Source organism: Kogia breviceps, chromosome 14 (genome assembly GCF_026419965.1).
Source record: "Kogia breviceps isolate mKogBre1 chromosome 14, mKogBre1 haplotype 1, whole genome shotgun sequence".
Lineage (NCBI taxonomy): Eukaryota > Metazoa > Chordata > Mammalia > Artiodactyla > Physeteridae > Kogia > Kogia breviceps.
The window spans coordinates 43,246,929-43,267,270 of record NC_081323.1 but is presented as its reverse complement, the minus strand read 5'-3'; the positions used below and the strand labels follow the sequence as shown (position 1 = coordinate 43,267,270).

Sequence of the window (20,342 nt, the reverse complement as noted above, 5' to 3'; positions counted from 1 at the left end):
TGGAACATCCTGGGAACACCTTCTCAAGGCTGTGGCACCTTTTAGCCCTCATTTCCCTCATATCAAAAGGGAAAGAGAGATCCAGTACCAGGCTGCTGGTAGAGCCCTTCCTTTATTCTCCCCTATATGAGTTCCTGGTCTGTTCTTGAGCAAGTCACATGCTTGCTGTAGCACTTATATTCTTCAACAGTAACAAAGTGGTTGTACTAGAAAGAAAGGTGATCAGCACAGGCCTTCCTTCCGGCTCAGTCATGTTGCAACTGCTGTTTCACCAGGTACTGATCCACTGAAGAGTTACCTGGGCATTCCGATGTGAAATCTACTGGTTTCTAAATGGCATTTTGTTTCCACTCAGAGACCTGTAACTAGCCAATCTGATGGCATGCAAGTGGTACCTAACAGTACCCCAGTTTCTCCAATAACAAATAGAGGGAATTACCGAGATCCCCTAGGCATTCTAAGCAGTGAGCAAATGATTTGCTTGTTTCCATTCAATGCTGCTTTTCAAAAGGTTCGCATTTGTTATAATGGTAATAAGTTAACATTTTAAAATACAAACAAGCTGAAAGAAGAAAGCTTAGAAATAAGAAACTCTAGGATGAAAAGGATGGAAAGAAGTTGGGATGGTCTTCAAATATATCTAATGACTTATTTTCTCATAACTGTTAACATCACTTAACTATGGTTGCTGGGTACATGGAGGTTTGCTGTTTTTTGTTTTGTATGTTTCCTGCTTGTTTGAGTATTTCATACATTTTTTAAAAGCAATGCTGAGAAGAAAACTATCTCCTTTTTAAAACCTGGAGATAATCCTTAATCATTGTTACCATTTTTGTGATTTACTTGTAGCTCTTTTTTTTTTTTTAACCAAATATGGATCATTCTCTACGTATAATTTTGCATGCTGCTTTTTTTCATTCTGTAGAATAGGTGCGTAGAAGGTGGAATTACTGCATCAAAGGACATGCACATTTCCATATTTGTTACATAAGTACTGCTAACACTCCAAAAGCTTGTACCAAAAATGTCTGAGAGTGACTGTTTTCTCACATCCTTACTGATATGGGTGAAAAACAAGAACTCATTGTTCTAATTGGCATTTCTCTGATTACTAGTAAGGTTTAAGCATCATCCTATATAATTTTCTTAGATATTTTAATTTATTCTCCTGTGAATTATCTGTCCATGTCACTGGCGCTTTATTTTAAATTGGGTTATTTGCTTTTCTAAAAAATTATACCCTGCGCTCATATTCTCCCACTGAGAATATTCTACCACATTTGCTTCATCATTCTCTTATTCATTTGAGAATATTATTTTTTCTCTTAATTATTTGAGAGTAAGTGTAGACATAATGCTCCTTCATTCATAAATACTTTAGTACAGTGTGTATTTCCTAAAATGGGACATTCTCTTATACAACTACAGTACAATTATCAAAATCAGAAAAATCAACATTTACACAGAGCTCCACTGTGGATTATTCCACAGACCTGATTCAATTTTTGCCAATTGTCTGTTTTCTTTAGACATTATACTGTGAGCCTTTTCTGATATCATCTAAATTCAAAAATATCATTTTTAATTGCTGAAAAATATTGCATTATATAGATATGCTGTAACTTATTAACCATTTTTGCCAGCTATTATTAATATTTTTACTCTTACAAATAATGCCACTGTGCACATCAGTGTCCCATGTGTTTCGTGTTGCATCCTGCTGACACACCAGAGCTGGCAGCTCTGAGAAGGAACATGTTTATGGTGTGTGATGGGGGAGACTTGGCTCAACTCTACTGATTCCTTTAAATAATATCCAGACAGACCTCCTCCTCCTCCCTTCCCCACACTTTCTCCTTCCAGCTCCTCCTGCTTCTTACTGCAGGATCATTTCAGATTCTGCTAGAACACTCACTTTTTGCATTCCATTTTCTTTCAGCTGGGTGGGGTGTGGGTGTCCAGCACCTTTGAGTTTTATGGTCTATCTTGCCCATTGTGCTTCGTGTCTTCCAGACACTCCTCCAAGTTGTTATCCATTGGTGGTGCCCTCCTGGCCTTCCAGCATACAGTGGATGCATACATATGCACTTAGTTAGATATTCTGAGCCTGGCTACCGATGCTTTCTTTAGAATAGACTCTTGACAGCCAAATTACAGTGTCAAAGCATTTGAGTCCCATAACCCTCTGGGAAAGTGACACTACTTAGCCTCCACCCAGCAAGATGGGAGGGGGCTGGTCTACCTGCATCCTGGGTCACATCTACCTCTTCCACAGGGGTCTTACCCACCCCTGGTGACCTCAGTGAGGATAGAGTATGGGTGCAAACTGTCATCTCTCTTTTTTTTTTTTTTTTTGGCTGCATTGGGTCTTCGTTGCTGCGCAGGCTTTCTCTAGTTGTGACAAGCAGGGGCTACTCTTCATTGCGGTGCGCGGGCTTCAGTAGTTGAGGCGCGCGGGCTTCAGTATTTGAGGCACACGGGCTCTGTAGTTGTGGCTCGTGGGCTATAGAATGCAGGCTCAGTAGTTGTGGCATATGGGCTTAGTTGCTCCGTGGCATGTGGGATCTTCCCGAACCAGGGCTCAAACCCATGTCCCCTGCATTAGCAGGTGGATTCTTAACCACTGCGCCACCAAGGGAGTCCCCATCTCGTTGTTTTAATTTGCATTTTTTTACCAATTAAATGCAAATTTTTAAAATTTGTGGTATATAACATATAACATAAAATTTACCATATTAACCATTTTTAAAAATGTATAGTTTAGTGGCAATAAGTACATTGTACCATCCAGGACTTTTTTTTTTTTGGTGGTACACGGGCCTCTCACTGTTGTGGTCTCTCCCGTTGCGGAGCACAGACTCCGGACGCGCAGGCTCAGCGGCCATGGCTCACGGGCCCAGCCGTTCAACGGCATGTGGGATCTTCCCGGACCGGGGCACGAACCTGTGTCCCCTGCATCGGCAGGCGGACTCTCGACCAATGCGCCACCCAGGGAAGCCCCATCCAGGACTTTTTATACCACCCAAATCCAGAATTTTTTTTATGTACCATCCAAATCCAGAGCTTTTTCTTCTTCCCTATCTGAATCTCTGTACCCTTTAAACACTAACTCTCTATTTCCCTCACCCTCACCCCTGGCAACCACCATTCTACTTTCTGCCTCTATGGGTGAAATGCAGTAATTTTTTGGTATGGATTGGCCATTCACGTTTTTTACCTATGAATTCTTTGTAAAAGTCCTTAGCCTATTTTCCCTATTGGAACATTAGTATTTTTCTCACTAAGTAGGAAAGGTTCACTAAGGAAATTGAAAGCAAATGGATCAAATATTTTTAATTTTTTAAGTGTTGCTGAAGGATTAGTCGTTTTTCCCTACCTGGTTTTGATTCCTCAGAGATTTGCCTTCTTTTGCCTTCTCCTGGCTGCTAAGTCAGGTTCTCCCAACTGTTTCCTCTTCTTAGAAATGGGCTCAGCATTTTTTTTACAGCTTTATTGAGGAATAAGTGACAATAATATAATTGTATATATTTAAAGTTTACAGTGTGATGGTTTGATATACTTATACACTGTGAAATGATTACCAAGATCAAAATAATTAACACATTCACTACCTCACAGAGTTAATTTAAGTTTTGTGTGTGTGTGGTAAGAATGCTTAAGATTTTTAAAAAAAAGCCCCTTAAGCTTATTGTGCTTAATACAATTAAAAAACCAAAGCAATAAACGACACAACTAAAAAATTAACAGCATTAAGTGTTATACACTGTATTATTTTGCTAAAACTAAATTGTAGCTCAGTTTACAATATGAGTAAACTCCGCAATGGGAATCAATCACAAAAAAAAAGAGAGAGAGAGAGCGAGACAGAGAGAAAGAAAAAGAAAAAGAATTGGGTTTGTCAGTTGGCAGTTCTCACGTGGGGAGCTGGGCTGCCCAGTGGGCTTTGGCGCCCCCATCGGACCATCGGCTGCTTGTTGCCCGGGTCTAGAGGAAGCAGGGTCATTTTGGCCTCTGTCAAGGATCACCCTATGAGCCATAAACTTTGCTTCTTGCTTCTCATTTTACTGAGAAAATTCAAACAGCAGAAGAAGAACTCTCTCATCTCCTACCACCTGCCTCTGTCCCCAGAGGCCCCAGTCTATTACAGTGACTAAGTCTGTGCTCCTGTTTAAGGCCATTCCCTCCACTCGTACGCAATTCCCACTCCTCTCTCCTGGTCACGGACATCACACCTCCAATTATCTCCTCTCTCCTGCATTATTGATTTTCCCCTCTTGACTGAGTCGTTCTTTCCAGCATAAAATCTCTCATTTTGAGAAAAAGAAATCCTCCCTTCATCCCGTATTGCTCTTCGGCTACTGCCCCATTTCTCTGTTCCTTTTTATAGCAAAGGGCTGTGAAAGAGGAGTCTAGCTTGTCTGATACACTTTCTTTATTCTTCCTAATTTCTCTCCAACCCACTCAGTCGGGCTTTTGCCTTCCCTCCCCACCAGCCCTCCCCTCCCCTACCTCCACACACTGCACCCCTGCTATTATTGTGGACTTGTGGTGCCTTTTGTCTCCCCAATCCCGTGGTCAGTTCTCAGTCTTCATCGTGTTTAACCAAACAGCACAGTTGATGCAGCTGGACACCCCCTTCCTGGACACCTGTTTTTCACTTGGCTTCTGGGACAACCCTTCCTCTTGCTTCTCCCTCCTCCTCATTGGCTGCTCTTTCTCAGCTTCTTTTGTTGGGTTCTGGCTCTTCTAACTGATTTCCAACCCCTGGAGCATCTCAGGCTCAGACCTCAGGCCTCTTCCCTTCACCCTCTGCCTCAATCCCTCGGTGATCTCTTTTAACTTCTATGGTGCCAGCTCTCCCTGAGCCCTAGACACGTACATTCAGCTACCTACTCAGTTGCTCTAGATGGCCATCTAATAAGCACCTCAAACTTAAGTTCAAATAGAACCCTTGATCCCCCTCAAAAAAACAAACAACTCAGCCTCTCTCTTAATTTTCTTCTCTTCACCCAGTTCTTCAGGCCCCAAACCTATCCTCTGTGTCCAGCTCAAATAAGTCCCACAGGCTCTATCTCCAAGATGTGTTCCAGGTATGGCAGTGTCTCACCACCTTCATCACTCCACCCAAGCCCAAGCTGCCATTTTGCACTTACTCTGTAGTAGCCTCCTAACTGGTCTCCAGTCACATTCTTGCCCTCTTTGATCCACTCTCCAGCAGCAGCCAGAGCAACCTTTTTATAAACTTTCAGTTCTGCCACTTCACTCTCCTGCTTAAACCCCTCCAGTGTACTTAGGACACAATCCAAATCTCTTCCATTGGTCTCTGGGCCCCACATGATCTGGCCCCTCCCTGCCTGGCTATGCCCCCTCCTCCTCACCCACTTCTCACCAGCCACATGCAAGCTCATTCCCACCTCTGGGGTTTTGCACTTGCAGGTCCTTTAGCCTGGAATGTTCTTCCACTGGAACATTGTTTGTTCCCTCTCTTTCTTCAGATCTCTACTCAAATGTAACTCCCCAGAAGACTTGTTGGCCTACCCCATCCAACCTGGCTTCCCCATCTGCATCATTCTCTATCCCCTTCCTCTACTTTATCTTCATCATGGGATTTATCACTGTCTCTAGTTAAAGTCTCTATTTGCTTGTTTATTGTCTGTTTTACCAGTGGGAACATAAGCTCCATGAGAGCAAGCAGTTTGTTTCTCTTATTCACTGCTGTATCCTCAACATTTAGAATAATGCCTGACATATAACAGCTGCTCAAGAAATTTGTGTTAAACAATGAATGAATTAATTAATATTCCTCTTCCACCATAATTGAAGAACTATCATTTAAACATTGCAGTAGAGATCTGGGGGCTTCTCTGGTGGTGCAGTGGTTGAGAGTCCGCCTGCCGATGCAGAGGACATGGGTTCGTGCCCTGGTCCGGGAAGATCCCACATGCCGCGGAGCGACTGGGACCGTGAGCCATGGCCGCTGAGCCTGCGCGTCCGGAGCCTGTGCTCCTCAACGGGAGAGGCCCCAACAGTGAGAGGCCCGCGTACCGCAAAAAAAAAAAAAAAAAAAAAACAGAGATCTGGGATGAAATATTAACCTGTGTGTCTACTTTTTGCCTTGATTTAAAGTGTTATTTCCTAAATGAAGCAGTAGCAATGTAGAATCTGCAAGATTCAGCTCAAGTTACCATCTTGCACAAGGATCTAAAGCCTACAGCTATCTACTGTCTACTTTTACCCTTTAGTCAAGAGGACTAGAGGTGCTACTCTTATGGTAGCTATCAAACGTAGTTTAAAGTGGACTAGAATTTTGACTATAAATTTTACCCATGATCATGGTTTGAGTGAAATGAACCTCTCCTTCTTGGAAAAAGGAGGGGGCTTAGGGAATTGAGTGAGCTGAAAGCAAATGGTAACAGGGAGAGAAATATTACCAGTCATTGGATAAATCATATTAAAAGAAATCTGGATTCAATGTTTTAAAATAGATCAGAAACATAAATAGAATTAGTTAAAATTATATACATTTGTATATAAATTGACCATATCCAGGCTAAAGTATAATTTCTCTTTCCCAAACTGGCATTTTTAAGGGAAATATGTTCCCATGGAAGAATTTAATGATGAAATCTCCAGTTTTCTGCAATGTGGATTGAAGTTTGTGTCTTCCTAACTGCCACAGTCATCAGAGGCCTTAGCTGCCTTTTCAGAACCACCAGATTGCTTAGTGTGTTGTAAATGGGGAGCCAGTGCCCCTCGTGGGGTCCTTAAGGATGCTGTCAGCACAGCCGCACTTGGAGAAGCATACGAAGTGAGAGGGTTTATTATACTCACAGGTCCTAGAGGAGGGAGGCATGCAGGCTAGGCAGGGGGCCTCATGGGAGGAGCACTGGAGGAACAGACTCAGCAAGAGGGTCAGGAGCTGAGAGAGAGTGAGCACCCAGGTTCAGGCACGATCCCCACACAAGCAAAAGGTGTGAAGGGATTTTTACTGGTGTGTTTGAATGTCACTCAGTCACAGTCAGGGAAGGGCAAGAAGGGATCAGCCTTATCACACTGCGCATCTGGTCGCCTGGCGGGTGCTCACAGCCTCTGCTCGGGGTGTTGAGATATCAAGAAAATAGGAGGTTTTAAAAATTGGCAATACACTCAGCTAAACCATATCCCTTTCAAAGTCCTTTCTTGACTGTCTCCTGTTATACGGCAAAGAGAGGGTGTCCTCCTTTAAAACAAATTAGCAGTTTGAACCTGAAAGGATAAATATTCACAGTTGCGTAGGTTTTCTTGGCTCCTTTTAATATGAGTGTATGGAACAGTACTGATTAACAAATGTCATCTGCCAGCTGCCTCCTCTTGCAAAAAGAAGTTAAGTGTACACACAGTCATGGCAACCTGCCCTGATGTCGAGAGAACAACCGCAGAAACGGACCGTTCTCTGCAACCCCCGTCTTTCCGTCTTTCCTGTGCCTGGGACCCGGCCTGAGGATGTTCAGGAAGAACAGAATAAGGCAGAGACCCTTCAGCACAGTCAGCAGCTATCGTCAGCTATCGTCAGACACCCACCGTGCCGTTGTTGCATTCCTCATTACAACCTCGCAGCGCACCGGGCAAATGAAAAATATATGAGTCTGGCTAGGGAGCATTTTCCCTTCCTCTCTTTCTCCTTAAGGAAAGGAAAGTTCTTGCTATGGAAGTTATTTGAGTTAAGGTAGTGAGTTGAGATGGTGAGATGCTGTTTAAAAGAAGTCACGGGACATGGCCTGCTGTAATTACACGTCACAGAGCCCTGTTGATTTCATGACTTTATCTGCTGCAGGAGACCCCACACAAACATTATTGACCAATATTTTTCTTACGGTGTAAGTTCATTCTGCGAACTGGTTATTATGCATCTGAGTGTGTTGGAAGCATGTTTTGCATTTTCTGGACCAGTAGGGGTTGTGATGTGAGCGCCCTCACCGGCTCCCCTGGGCTGGAGGAAGGAAGCGGCTGCCCGTGGAGCACAGGGCACATGGCCGCACTATGTGAGTGGCCCGAGGCCAGCTTTTCTTTGTCTTCGTTGGTTGTGAACTTGGATGCAGGTTATTTTTCTGTGCTGTTCAGGTTTTGCTTTTGGTTCTCTGTTGGTCTGTGATCAAGTCATTTATTCTTTTTAGATGGTAACAAAATATAATTAAACTCTTTATTGTCGGAGCTCCTACAGGAAAAATTATCTAGTCTTGCCAGCTCTCACCACCATCCTCCTTTTCCCATATTGAAATAACTATTTATGTGATATGTGTTTTGATAGTGTGAGGTTTCTTAGGAACATAATTATGGTTTTATGGTAAATCTGTGGGGTTTTTTTGTTTCTGTTATTGGCCACGCCTCACAGCTTGCAGGATCTCAGTTCCCTAACCAGGGATTGAACCTGGGACCTCAGCAGTGAAAGCCCAGGATCCTAACCAGGGAATTCCCAACTGACTGTAATTTATTTGGACATAGTCTTGTTTTTTTTTTTTTTTTTTAGATTTCTGCACAAGATTCTACATTGTCACTGAGGCAGAGTTTGTACAGGGTAGCAAGGTTTTCTTCAAGTAGCCTTACTTCAGCAATCTACACAGATGGCTTTCCTTACAGTTGTTGTCACCATTGTCTTGCCTCCTCCAAGATCTTGAACTCTGAAGGGCCCTTCTCTGCCCAGCCAAGAGCGGTCAGGCTAGCACAGAGGTTTCAGGACATGACTCTGGTACTAGACTTCCTTGTGTTTAAATCTGAGCTTCACCACTTACTAGCTTGGGACCTTAATCAAGTCACTCAGCCTCTCTGTGCCTCAGTTTCCTCATCTGTTCAATGGGATGCCTTATTAGGAAGCTGTAAGAGTTAAATGAGTTTTGTTAGAGCCTGTGGCATAGTGCCTGGCACACGTCAGTTTTCACATAAGTGCTGTAGTCTGTGGCTAGTCTGGCATTCCACCTCCCCGATGACCCACTCTTCTCTGTCATCATCTATCCCCCAGTCCCCTCCTTCTCCCACAGGCATCTCTCTCTCTACATTTGCCTCTAATGCCTTCCTCAGCCACCTCCCGATTTCCTTGCTGCATGACTGCATCAGTTCAGGTCTTGGTGGGGAACAGATAACACAGTCCAACCAGGTAATTTGAGGGAAGCTTAATAAAGAGATTATGTGGGCTTCCCTGGTGGCGCAGTGGTTGAGAATCCGCCTGCCAATGCAGGGGACACGGGATCGTGCCCCGGTCCGGGAAGATCCCACATGCTGCGGAGCGGCTAGGCCCGTGAGCCATGGCCACTGAACCTGCGCGTCCGGAGCCTGTGCTCCGCAACGGGAGAGGCCACGACAGTGAGAGGCCCGTGTACCACAAAAAAAAAAAAAAAAAAAGAGATTATGTGCAAAGCTGTGAGCAGGAGTGAGAAAACCACAAGGGGAAGCGTGGCCGGGGCCTGAGAGAGCGTGCTCCCAGGAGCCGTGGTGAGTGGGCTGCCTAACGGGAGTTGTGAGCTTGGAGGAGGGATGCAGTCAGCCCATGGCAACCACCCAGGAAGGGAGCCAGGGAAGTAGTCCCAACTTACCTTTCTCCCTCCTTGCATCTCCTGCCAGGCCTCTCTTTGCTTCTCAACCCCAAGAGAGAGGGCGGGGGTGCCCATCTGTGCAGTCCATGTGGTCAGCCTTCCAGGGCAGAGCAAGGTGGAGCCAGGTAAAGAGTAGATCTAGGTAAGAGGGCGGGTGGAAAATGTCTGCATAGTGCCCTGTGGTACCCCTGCTCTGCAGCCCCCACCTGGCCTTGAGTCATGGCCCCTTGTAGTCTGGCCCACACCCATCTCTCCACACATAAGCCCTCCTGTCTCTGCCCTGGAATCCACCACTCTGGTCCCCTCCCCTGCTGCTCAGTCTGCAGGCTGCCCATCAAACATGCCATGACCTGTGTACCACTTTAAGGTTTTTCTTGCCCATTCCTTTCCCAAGAGTGCCCTTCCCTCCTTCTAGGCCTGGAGAAGTGCTACATTTTCACAGGGTCCAGCCTGGATACCCTTGTTCTCTGCAGTCTTCCCCTGCCTTCAGTTAGATTCCCTCACAGCTTCATTACAGTACATTTCATGTTGTGGTCTGGAGGGTTATTTGTGGGGCTGCTTCCTCTGTAGACTTGATCATCCACTCTTTGAAGAGAGACCACACCATACTCAACTCTGCATTTATTTGTGGTTGAAATAAAAATAAGTGCCCCCCAAAAATGGTTATATTGAAATGACTAATAGAAAGATGCAGTAAATATTGATATCACTTACCTGGCTACAGATGGTGTTAGTTATGAATAATGGATTCAGCATATTTAACACTTGGTTAACTGTATCACATGTCATATGTAGCTAAGTCAACCCCAACCCCCTCTCCCTACAATATCCAGTATTTAGTTGCTGTCTGGGGCACCCTATATGTCACTTACTAGAATTTATCTGTGGAGTTATCTATTTCTTGTCTTACCTCCTCTTCTAGATCTTTAGCTCCATGAGGGCAGGGACCATAGCTGTGTTGTTCATCACAGAATCTCCAGACTGTAGAACAGTGTATGGTACATAATTGATCGTTCACAAATATTTGTTGAATGAATAAACACATTGGTCTGTGGCATGTCATAACCATAACCTCAGGAAGCCAGCAGAGTAGGGATTCTAGGTGCAATGGAAGGGCCCATGAAGTTCCTTTTCACGCCTTTCAAGTTATTCCTTACTGCTTTAAGGGGTCATTTCTTTATGACCCCACTCTCACATCAGTAGAGTAACCACCCTTTCTACTTGAATGGGAGTAAATCTTGTACCAAGAGCAAATTCTTTTTTCCTTCCATCTCCATAGGGGATATACTATTGGGGGAATTTTTTTCCCTAAAATTATTCTATTTCTCATATCTCTTTCCTTATTGTGTTTATTTGTAGTGTCTTCACCTGATGGTGCCAAGCAAAATATATTTGATTGTTATTTGGATCATTTCAAACCTATTCAGTAATATTGAAGATGTGTAATAAGCATTATCAAGTCTTATAATTGAAAATTGGCATCATTTACATTATTCACTATTGTAATAGTTTAACCAGATTTTATTATGAATGAATGACTTCAGGGAGTTCTTTTTAAAGGTCACAAGTGATGTTTGTTAACCTGAAAAAGATTACTTTTTGCAAACAGAAGTAGCAACACAGCCTGAAAGCCTTAATTTGTTTCAGCCCTACCATTGCTCAATAATCTTGTCATCTGCTGTTTTTCTGAGGTTTAATATTATGAAAAAAATGTTCTGCAAAAGAAATTAAACTTGGAGTTTGAGTAACAGGGCTCATATGAAGCTTATATACTGGAAATACTAAAAAAAAAAAAAAAAAAAAGACCCCGATCAAAAGCAAAACAAAACAAAAAGCAATTAGTTTGGAGGGACTATCTAAGTAGGATTGTCTAAAGTGAAAACCTGAAAAAATTTGACAGATGGACTTCATAAATTTGGGAACTATTAACTCTGGGGCCACATTGTAACAGGTTTTTACTGACACATCTGTTACAAACTAATTGCCTCTTTTCTGCCTGGTAACCGGAGTTTGGGTTTGGGAGTTCTGCAATAGAAGCAATTAAAAGCTCAACACTGTCATATTTTTCATTAATTTACCAGGGAGTCATTGGGTTTATACAGATAATTTGATTTATTTTGAAAATAATTGTAATTATAAGTTGTGTTTTACTAGACAGCTTGTCCTTTATAATTTGCCTTTAATAACAATGTAATTTCTTCTGCCCTTCTTAGTTAACAGCCTTTTCTTTAGGAAAAAATAAGCATAGGCAATGTCTATGAAGACAATGTTTTTAAGGTAGATGAAAATAGAATGGTTTGGGGGCTCCCCATCTTCGGTGATAGATCAGATTTGGACCAGGCCTGATATAGGACTCCATCATTAGAGCCAGGGACAGGAAAAAGCAGAGATGGGCCCTTAATTCTCAGATAATCTATGACACCTACTTGCAGGATTTCTAAAAACTGAACATTTGTGTACCCTGTATCCCAGCAGTTAATGCACCCATATGTTCATGGAAAGGCATGCACTGAAATAGTCATAGCAGCACCAACTATAACATCCCTAAGTGGAAACCACCCACGTGCCCATCTTCAGTAGAATGGATAACTAAATGGTCATGTATTCATACAATGGAACACACACAGCATTGAAGGTGCACTAACTGCTACTCTCTACAACAACATGGATGAGTCTCACAAACAGAAGGTTGAAGGCAGATATCAAATGTATCTACTGTGTAATTCCATTTACATACACTATTAAAAAGACAAAGCAACCTAGGTGTTAGAAGTCAGAATGAGAGTAACACTTGGAAGGGTAGTAACTGGAAGGGGGTACAATAAGGGCTCCTGGGGCTCTGGTGCTGTTCTGTTTCTTGATCTGGGTGCTGGTTATACCGGGTATGTTCAGTTTGTGAAGATTAATAGAGCTATGATTTAGGCACTTTCATATACGTGTAATTTATTAAAAGTTAAAAATATATCAATTTGAAAATATAACATTGCTATAATTTTCATGCCAACTCATTAGAAATGGTAGAAGTTTACAGTGACACTTTGACAACAGGTTCAAGGGAACACAAGCCCTGCATTGTCTTTAAACAGGACCATATTAATTAACTACCAAGAGAAAGCAGAGACACTTCAACCTAGCCTTGATAATTTTGTGGAGAACCATGGGATTTTATCCAAATCCCCATTTCCTTTAGGAGCCAGATCTGGGGTCCCAGTTTGGTGAACTCTTTATGGCACCTCTGACTCTGTTCTCTATAAGCTCTGAGTATAGCCGTCATCAAAAGAACATGGTTTAGCATGTTATAGTGCTCTTGGTGTTTTATTTCTTTTGAGTCTTTCTTGACTGCAAGGTTTTTGAGGACAACAGCCCCACCTTTCATTTCTCCATCCAGGGTCAGGCGTTTGGTGCACATTTAATAAATATTTGACAAATGACTGTTGTCTTTGAAGAAACAGAAAGATGAACAGAGACACTGCCTGAGACAGAGCAAGCATTTGCTTTTAAGTGGCAATAGTTGTGTCGCTTCCTTTGAGTTGTCTCAATTTGATTTCTCTAATCCCTTTGATCTCTCTCTCCCTTTAAAACATTTTCTTGTTTACATGTTTACTGTAGAAGATTGGAAAATATTAAAAAGCACAGGAAGAAAAAAATAAACACCCATAATCCTTCCACTCAGAGATAAACTCTTACAATTTTGCTATATTTTCTTTTACTTTTCTTACAACGCATTGCTTTCATGCTCCCTGTCCTCCTCTCCCTCTATTTTTTTTCTTTTTTTTCATTTCATAAGAGTAATGGAAGTGAGCCTAGGAGACACTTCTCCACATTTTTGAAGGATTCTTAGGTAGAGTAGAAACTGCATGTGTTCCTGCCTTGGTTTCCTTTACTCTCTCTGTGTGAAGGGGGAGCTTAGATGGAGCGCTAGGCCGTAGAATAGTATTTCATGATATTTAACTGAAGCTTCTCTTATCCACTGCTTACATTTTTTTTTTTTTTTTTTTTTTTTTTGTGCTAGGCGGGCCTCTCACTGTTGTGGCCTCTCCCGTTGCGGAGCACAGGCTCCGGACGCGCAGGCTCAGCGGCCATGGCTCACCGGCCCAGCCGCTCCGCGGCATGTGGGATCCTCCCGGACCGGGGCACGAACCCGCATCCCCTGCATCGGCAGGCGGACTCCCAACCACTGCGCCACCAGGGAAGCTCCTGACTGCTTACATTTTTGAGATTAGCATGGCTGGTGGGTATATTATACTCCAAATCACTGAAAAGACTTAGAATTCTTCCAGCATAGAGCCATTCTGTTTACTAATAGTATTGTTCTTAGTCTCATCCTGAAAGCAGGATGAGATCTTTTAGATCTCTAGAGTTTAACATCTTTTAGATTTTAACATCCCATTAATCCTAGGTCTCTGCTCAAGAATCTTACAGAAGATCTGCTTCTCCAGGTGGAGGTTTCTGGGCAACTGTCCAAGGCTGTGCTGTTCTTTACATTTCTGGAACAAGGTGGTCATTGCCTTCCTGCAGCAGTGCTATGTGGCTGTCCTCCTGTCACACCCGGAGCTCCCCATCTGTCGTGCCCTTGGGTGCACACACCTTACAGTATTGTACTTTTGCTTTTTCCTCTTAAAATAGTCCTAAAATAGGCTCCTCTGCTTCTCCTCTTCCTTTCTTCAGTTTTTTGTTCCAGATTCCTCTGAGTTTTATTCCTAGTTTGTCTTTAGACTCTTAAAGGATTTAAATGAGATTATTCATTTAAATGAATAAGAAGAAAAATCACCCCTGTAACCCTGACAAACTGTTTCTCTTGATATTTAAAATACCTTAATGGGAACATTGTTTGTTCAGCTTAGCTCTGGTTGGGGACCTCGTGACATCTGCATTATCTCTAGGCCTCTGCTTCACCATGTTATTATAAATGATTGTCCTGAACAGAGTCCATCTAATGCGGGTCCTGTGCTGTGTGTGTGCGTGTGTGTGTGTGTGAGAGAGAGAGAGAGAGAGAGAGAGAGACAGAGACAGAGACAGACAGAGACAGAGAGACAGAGACAGAGAAATACACACACACATACACACATAGAATAGTTATATAAAAGCTAGCTGTAGAAATAGTTATAGAAAAGAGAAAGAGGCTAAAGTTTGGATTTGCATCTTTATCATTTCCATTTTGTCTAAAACTTGGCCTATGTTCAGTTACCTGAGTGGTTCTATAATTCTCTTGCCTAGAACACATTCATCTAAGGTGTGCCTGCTGTCCTTGGCATTGAGGAGACAAAACTTCACGTCTGTTTACGTTTGATTCCCTTCATCTTTGTGACCCTTGGAATGCAGATATCTGCTTAAGCATGTGTTCATAGATGTGGTATTTATGCCCTCATTGTCAGGAATGCAGTGCCAGTTTTGGGGAAAGCAGATCGGGAGCTACCCTCTAAGCCCAAGCCTTCTGGAGGCCGGAAAACAACTGCCTGCCAGGAGGAAGTTTTATGGTGGAGGCTTCCCGTACCCAGGGTGAGAGGTTCTCCTATCCTGTGAATGCTTTTCTTCAAATATAACTTTCCAAAGTTAAAAAAAAATTTCTGATAGCAAAACTAATAGTGTGTAACTTTAGAAAAGGGATCATTTCTATAATAATACAGGAAAAATAAATACAAGCTCATCCAACTAGGTTACATTCTAATTTGACTAATTCTTTTAGTAAAATAGCTTTTTTTTAATTAAAAATAATCAATAGTCATTATGGAAAAAAAAATTCTACAGAGTGTAGATGGATGAGAAGAGCAACAATAATGAAAATGAGAGTCAGTGTTTACAGGGGTTTGGCCTGCTCCGCTTCCTTCCATCCTCCTCCAGGTGAGACACTATTGCACGAAGGCCTATGGTAAAAAGACCTGACTTATGCTTTTGACCCCACCATCTGAAACTTATTGGAAAATTGAGCCCCTTTTTCATGGAACACCTGCTACCATCTCTCAGGACACAGGAGGCGTTCTGCAGACTCAGTTTGGAAAATGAGAGAGATTCAGCAGTGACACGGCTGGCAGGGCCTGAGCTGGGGCCAGACACAGTTGCCTCCCTCTACCCTCCACCAGCTTTCCAGATTCTTTCCGCTACTTGTTGACGGTGTTTTGAGATTGTTCTTTACCATTAAAATCTAGGGCAGTATATTAATTCATTCTGTCTCATTCACGAAAACCACTTTCCCCAGGCTTGTGTTGGGCCCACTGTCTCACTGTAGCTAGGACAGGGTCCCTGTCTCGAGGAAGCCACAATCAGATCTAAGAAAATAGCTACGCACAGGCCTTCAGCAGGATGTGGAAGAGCCACTGGGTGCCGTACACTAGACTGTGTGGGACGTGGGGCGGGCCGGTCAGCTCTGCCTGGGGACCTGCGGGGGCTTCATAGAGGAGGGGGCACAGGGACCCCAAGAAGCACTGGAGCCTCCAGGTGGAGAAAGCTGGCAAGGGGAGAGTCGGGACTGTGTTTGGCAACCTGCAGGCGGCAGGGCTTTTAGCGGGGTGGCTGGTTGAGGAGCACAGATGGTGTTTAATGTCAGCTCTGAGTCACCCTTTGAAATTGTACAAGTTCACAGGGAAGGATCTGGAAATCCTCCAGCACATTATTTGACCTTCCAGTCTCTCAATAACCATTTGGTGTCTAGCTCATAAGTGGAAGTTCTCTGCAAAATCGTGTCATACAGGAAAAGTCACAGAATAATTTCAAGTAAAGAAGGTAGTTCTTATGCCTTAGCCTGTGAACCAGAGGGTTTATTCCCCTACTTTTACAGTGCTTTTTACTAGTGTGTTGCTCACCCCCCAGCTTTGACAGAGGCCTGGGTTCTGTGGATTCTCAATTCTTCCACCGTCTCCGGGAATGACTGAATAAAAGTTCAATAAAACTTTGAAATGAGGGCCAGAAGATACTCAGCTTTCGAATGTGATAGTGTTTGAGATGGAAAATATATTTTATGTCTAATTTTTTTTCTTGTTGCCTTGACAACTGGTTGGTTTTTTTTTTTTAAGCTTTTGACTTTTCTCAACATGAGCTGCTTCCTTTGATTTAGCTAAGATGTGTGGACAGATTTATATCTTATTCAGTGTCTCTAGTGTAAGTATTTATGAGGTATAGATTTTTCATTTTTCACAATCTTCACAAGATTGAAGAAGGATAAATAATTTCACATAACTGTAAGCTTGCCTGATTAACCAAACAAAGGCAAGTCATCGTGATCTTTTTTGTCTGATGTCAAGTACCATAAAAGTGATTCAGATTCATTTTTATAAACTGTCACTAAATATTTTGATATTAGGCTTTTTAATGTCTCTGACAAGGTCTATGTGAAAATTGTTTCCATAAATGATAAATGCATATCGTTCCTTCTGTCTCCCTGTTGCTTCCTCTGCTCTAGCCACAGGGCCCTCCTGGCTGGTCCTCATCCTTGCTAAACCTGTTTATATCTCAGGGACTCTGTATTTGCCATTTCCTCTGCTAAAACCCATCTACCCCAGATATTCACATTGCTTCGTCCCTCGTTGCATTTAGGGCTTCCCAGTTAAATGCCGTCTCCTCAAAGAGGACTGTCTGGACCTTTCTGTCTAAAACAGGATCCTCATGCATCACTCCCTGGCCCTTGTGGAGATGAGAGGATCCATCTCTGGAAAACCTGAATGAAAGTCAGTCACCCTATATGAAGTCCACCAGTCTATAAGCCCTACCCATGGCAAGAGCTTCCAATTGGCATTTTAATACCTCACCCTTAAATTATGAACTCATAGCCAAAGATCACCAGGTATTTGTGGAAATCCTCCATTGTAAAATGTAGAAACCAAGACTAATATGAAATAAAGAACTCAAAAGAAACAGAGACAATGATGGAACAGAAGAAATCTGCAAAAATCAAAACAAAAAGTAGGGCAGAGGGAATCATCATAGAAATAATACAAAAAATTTAGGAGAGCAACAAAGGGGAGACGCGGGTCAGCAGCTGTGGAGCAGGCCTGGAGCTAGAGGGTGGAGAGCTGCAGAGGCAAGTGCTCAGGAGGCTGGGTAACTGAAAGCCTGTTCTGCCAGGTGGACATGTGGGCGTTACACTGAGAGGCTCTTGGGGGGTGTGGGTAGAGTTAGGGATAGTTACAAAGCAAAGCAAGCAAATGCAAAAGAGAAATAACTATTAAGCAAAGAAACAATAACATCGTACAATAAAGCAGTGATCAACTTTATATAGTTATAATAATTTAAACACTGAATGTTGATTTAATTTAAAAATGTGACATAATTGTATTTAGAGAACAGGGAAAGGTAAGTCTCTATGCACAGGGGCATGTGTAAGTGTATGTGATGAGGCCTAATGATATCAACATACAGTGTCTAAGACTGATAAGTTATCATACAGGATCATGGTCATTAGACATAAAAAGATTTTAGGGCTTCCCTGGTGGCACAGTGGTTGAGAGTCTGCCTGCTGATGCAGTGGACACGGGTTCATGCCCTGGTCCGGGAAGATCCCACATGCTGCAGAGCGGCTGGGCCCGTGAGCCATGGCCGCTGAGCCTGTGCGTCCAGAGCCTGTACTCCAATGGGAGAGGCCACAGCAGTGAGAGGCCTGAGTACTGCAAAAAAAAAAAAAAAAAAGATTTTAAAAACCAGGAGGAACAGCGAGTTGGAATGTAGACTCTGAGGAATGGGGAGGAGGATGGAGGAGGCAGGGAAGTATTGTGTGGTGTTTTTTTTTTTAAAGTTTATTTATTTATTTATTTATTTTTAGCTGCGTTGGGTCTTTGTTGCTGCATGCGGGCTTTCTCTAGTTATGGTGAGCGGGGGCTACTCTTTGTTACAGTGCGTGGGCTTCTCATCACAGTGGCTTCTCTTGTTGCGGAGCAAGGGCTCTAGGCACATGGGCTTCAGTAGTTGCAGCACATGGGCTCAGTAGTTGTGGCTTGTGGACTCTAGAGCACAGGCTCAGTAGTTGTGGCACACAGGCTTAGGTGCTCTGCGGCATGTGAGATCTTCCCGAAGGAGCAGGGATCAAACCTGTGTCCCCTGCATTGGCAGGCGGATTCTTAACCACTGCGCCACCAGGGATGTTCCAAAGTATTGTTGCTCATTGTCAGACTTTTAGCCTCATCTGAATTTTAAAAGCTCTGAGCACATATTACTTTTATAAACATAAAAATTAGTTAGGAATTATCAATAAAATATAAGTGTTGAGCAGCCCTACTTCTGTGCACGTCACTGATTCAGTCTGATGTACGTTTGATTAATATGAATTCAGTCCAGTATCTGGCTGATGTCTTTGGCGGGTAGGCTCATTTGTTTAACCAAATCCATTTGCACTTGCACACAGAATAATTAATTCAGACTCAGTTTGTTGGAAGTCATGCTGAAAACATTTATCATTTCCTTCTGCACCGTGGAGATAGATTAGACTACGGCTCATGGTTATTGAGGCTGTGTGCTCATTGAAGATGGAGTAGAGGTATGTGGTAACAAACTGAGCTTTTTAATCACTTTAGATTTAATGACATACATTTGCCAAATATTCAGCAAATATTTACCCTTCCCAAACTGACAGTTTTGTGATTTATAACTTGTCATGTCAGATGAAGCATTTCCTCTTTCCCCCACCCCAGAAGGGTCTCTGTTCCAAATTATAGTCTTTAAAAAGTAGCTGACACATTCTCCTCTGTGGGGAACTTTCAACATTTCCATCCTATGATTTGGAAATGACTCTTCTCACTCCTCTCAGCCTTAGTCCCTACTTATTGATATATTTATTTTGGATACAGTTTAATGTTTTTATTCTGCTATCTGGGTCATTCTCATAGAGAGATGGATGGGTGGGTGAATAGTTGGAGAGAGAGAGAGAGATAGGCAGACTGACAGATGGAACTGTGCTAAGGATGTGTGGAAATACAGTTTCAGATAACAGAGAATACACCGCAGGTTTTATATTATTATTATTATTATTATTATTATTATTATTATTATTGCGATACGCGGGCCTCTCACTGTTGTGTCCTCTCCCGTTGCGGAGCACAGGCTCCAGACGCATAGGCTCAGCGGCCATGGCTCACGGGCCCAGCTGCTCCGCGGCATGTGGGATCTTCCCGGACTGGGGCATGAACCCGGGTCCCCTGCATTGGCAGGCAGACTCTCAACCACTGCGCCACCAGGGAAGCCCACACCTCAGGTTTTAGTCTCAAGGTTTCCAGTCCATAAGAGCTGTAAAATGGTCAGCTTTCCAAGCAGAATCTAAACAACCATCATTCTACTGCATGCAATATAGTTTCTCAAAATTTTTGATGAAAGTAGAATCAGTAAGATGTTCCATTAGAAAGTCCTAAATAACTTCAAGATACTTTTAAATGTTCTTTTAATTTGTACCATGGAAGTAATGTGAGGAGCTGGAGTTGGAGGTGGTCACTGAAGCCTGAGTATGGATGTCTTCTGTCACTAGTTGGTGCCATAACCTTTTTCGGCTTTCTCCCCTGCCCCCTCCCCACCCTGAAATACTTAAGAACACTTTCTAGACCAAAATTAAAATGGTCAAGTAAATTAATGATATATTTTGAAGATGAGAAACTACCAGACTTAAAATTCTAGAGGTGATGTCAGGATTAATAAGTATAGTAAATTAGAAGTTGCTCTTTATAGCAAAAGAGTTTGTATGTCAGGACTGGAAACCTCACACCCATGAGCCTGCCTGTGCACTGAATTATTGTCATTTTCTCCAATGCCTTATTAGTCTTTGGGGCCACTTCCTGAGTTTGAATCCTGGCCCTGCCACTT

At 42.9% G+C, this 20,342-nt stretch overlaps 1 protein-coding gene across 14 annotated transcripts in view; it reads left to right on the top strand.

Moving 5' to 3' along the window:
* The window catches only part of SHLD1 (shieldin complex subunit 1), a 136,711-nt gene that overhangs the window by 61,907 nt on the left and 54,462 nt on the right, over positions 1 to 20,342 (top strand). Inside the window, exon 3 of one of the 14 annotated variants that reach the window (XM_067013082.1) lies at positions 14,942 to 15,085. The exons of 10 other annotated variants lie outside the window; for them this stretch is intronic. In XM_067013082.1, the coding sequence (XP_066869183.1) occupies positions 14,942 to 15,069 (128 nt within the window). In that variant the 3' untranslated portion in view covers positions 15,070 to 15,085. Of the gene's footprint in view, positions 1 to 5,845; positions 5,903 to 9,632; positions 9,709 to 13,965; positions 14,244 to 14,941; positions 15,086 to 20,342 lie in introns of those variants that run through there. 3 more of the 14 variants (XM_067013080.1, XM_067013084.1, XM_067013078.1) reach the window with 3 other exon arrangements.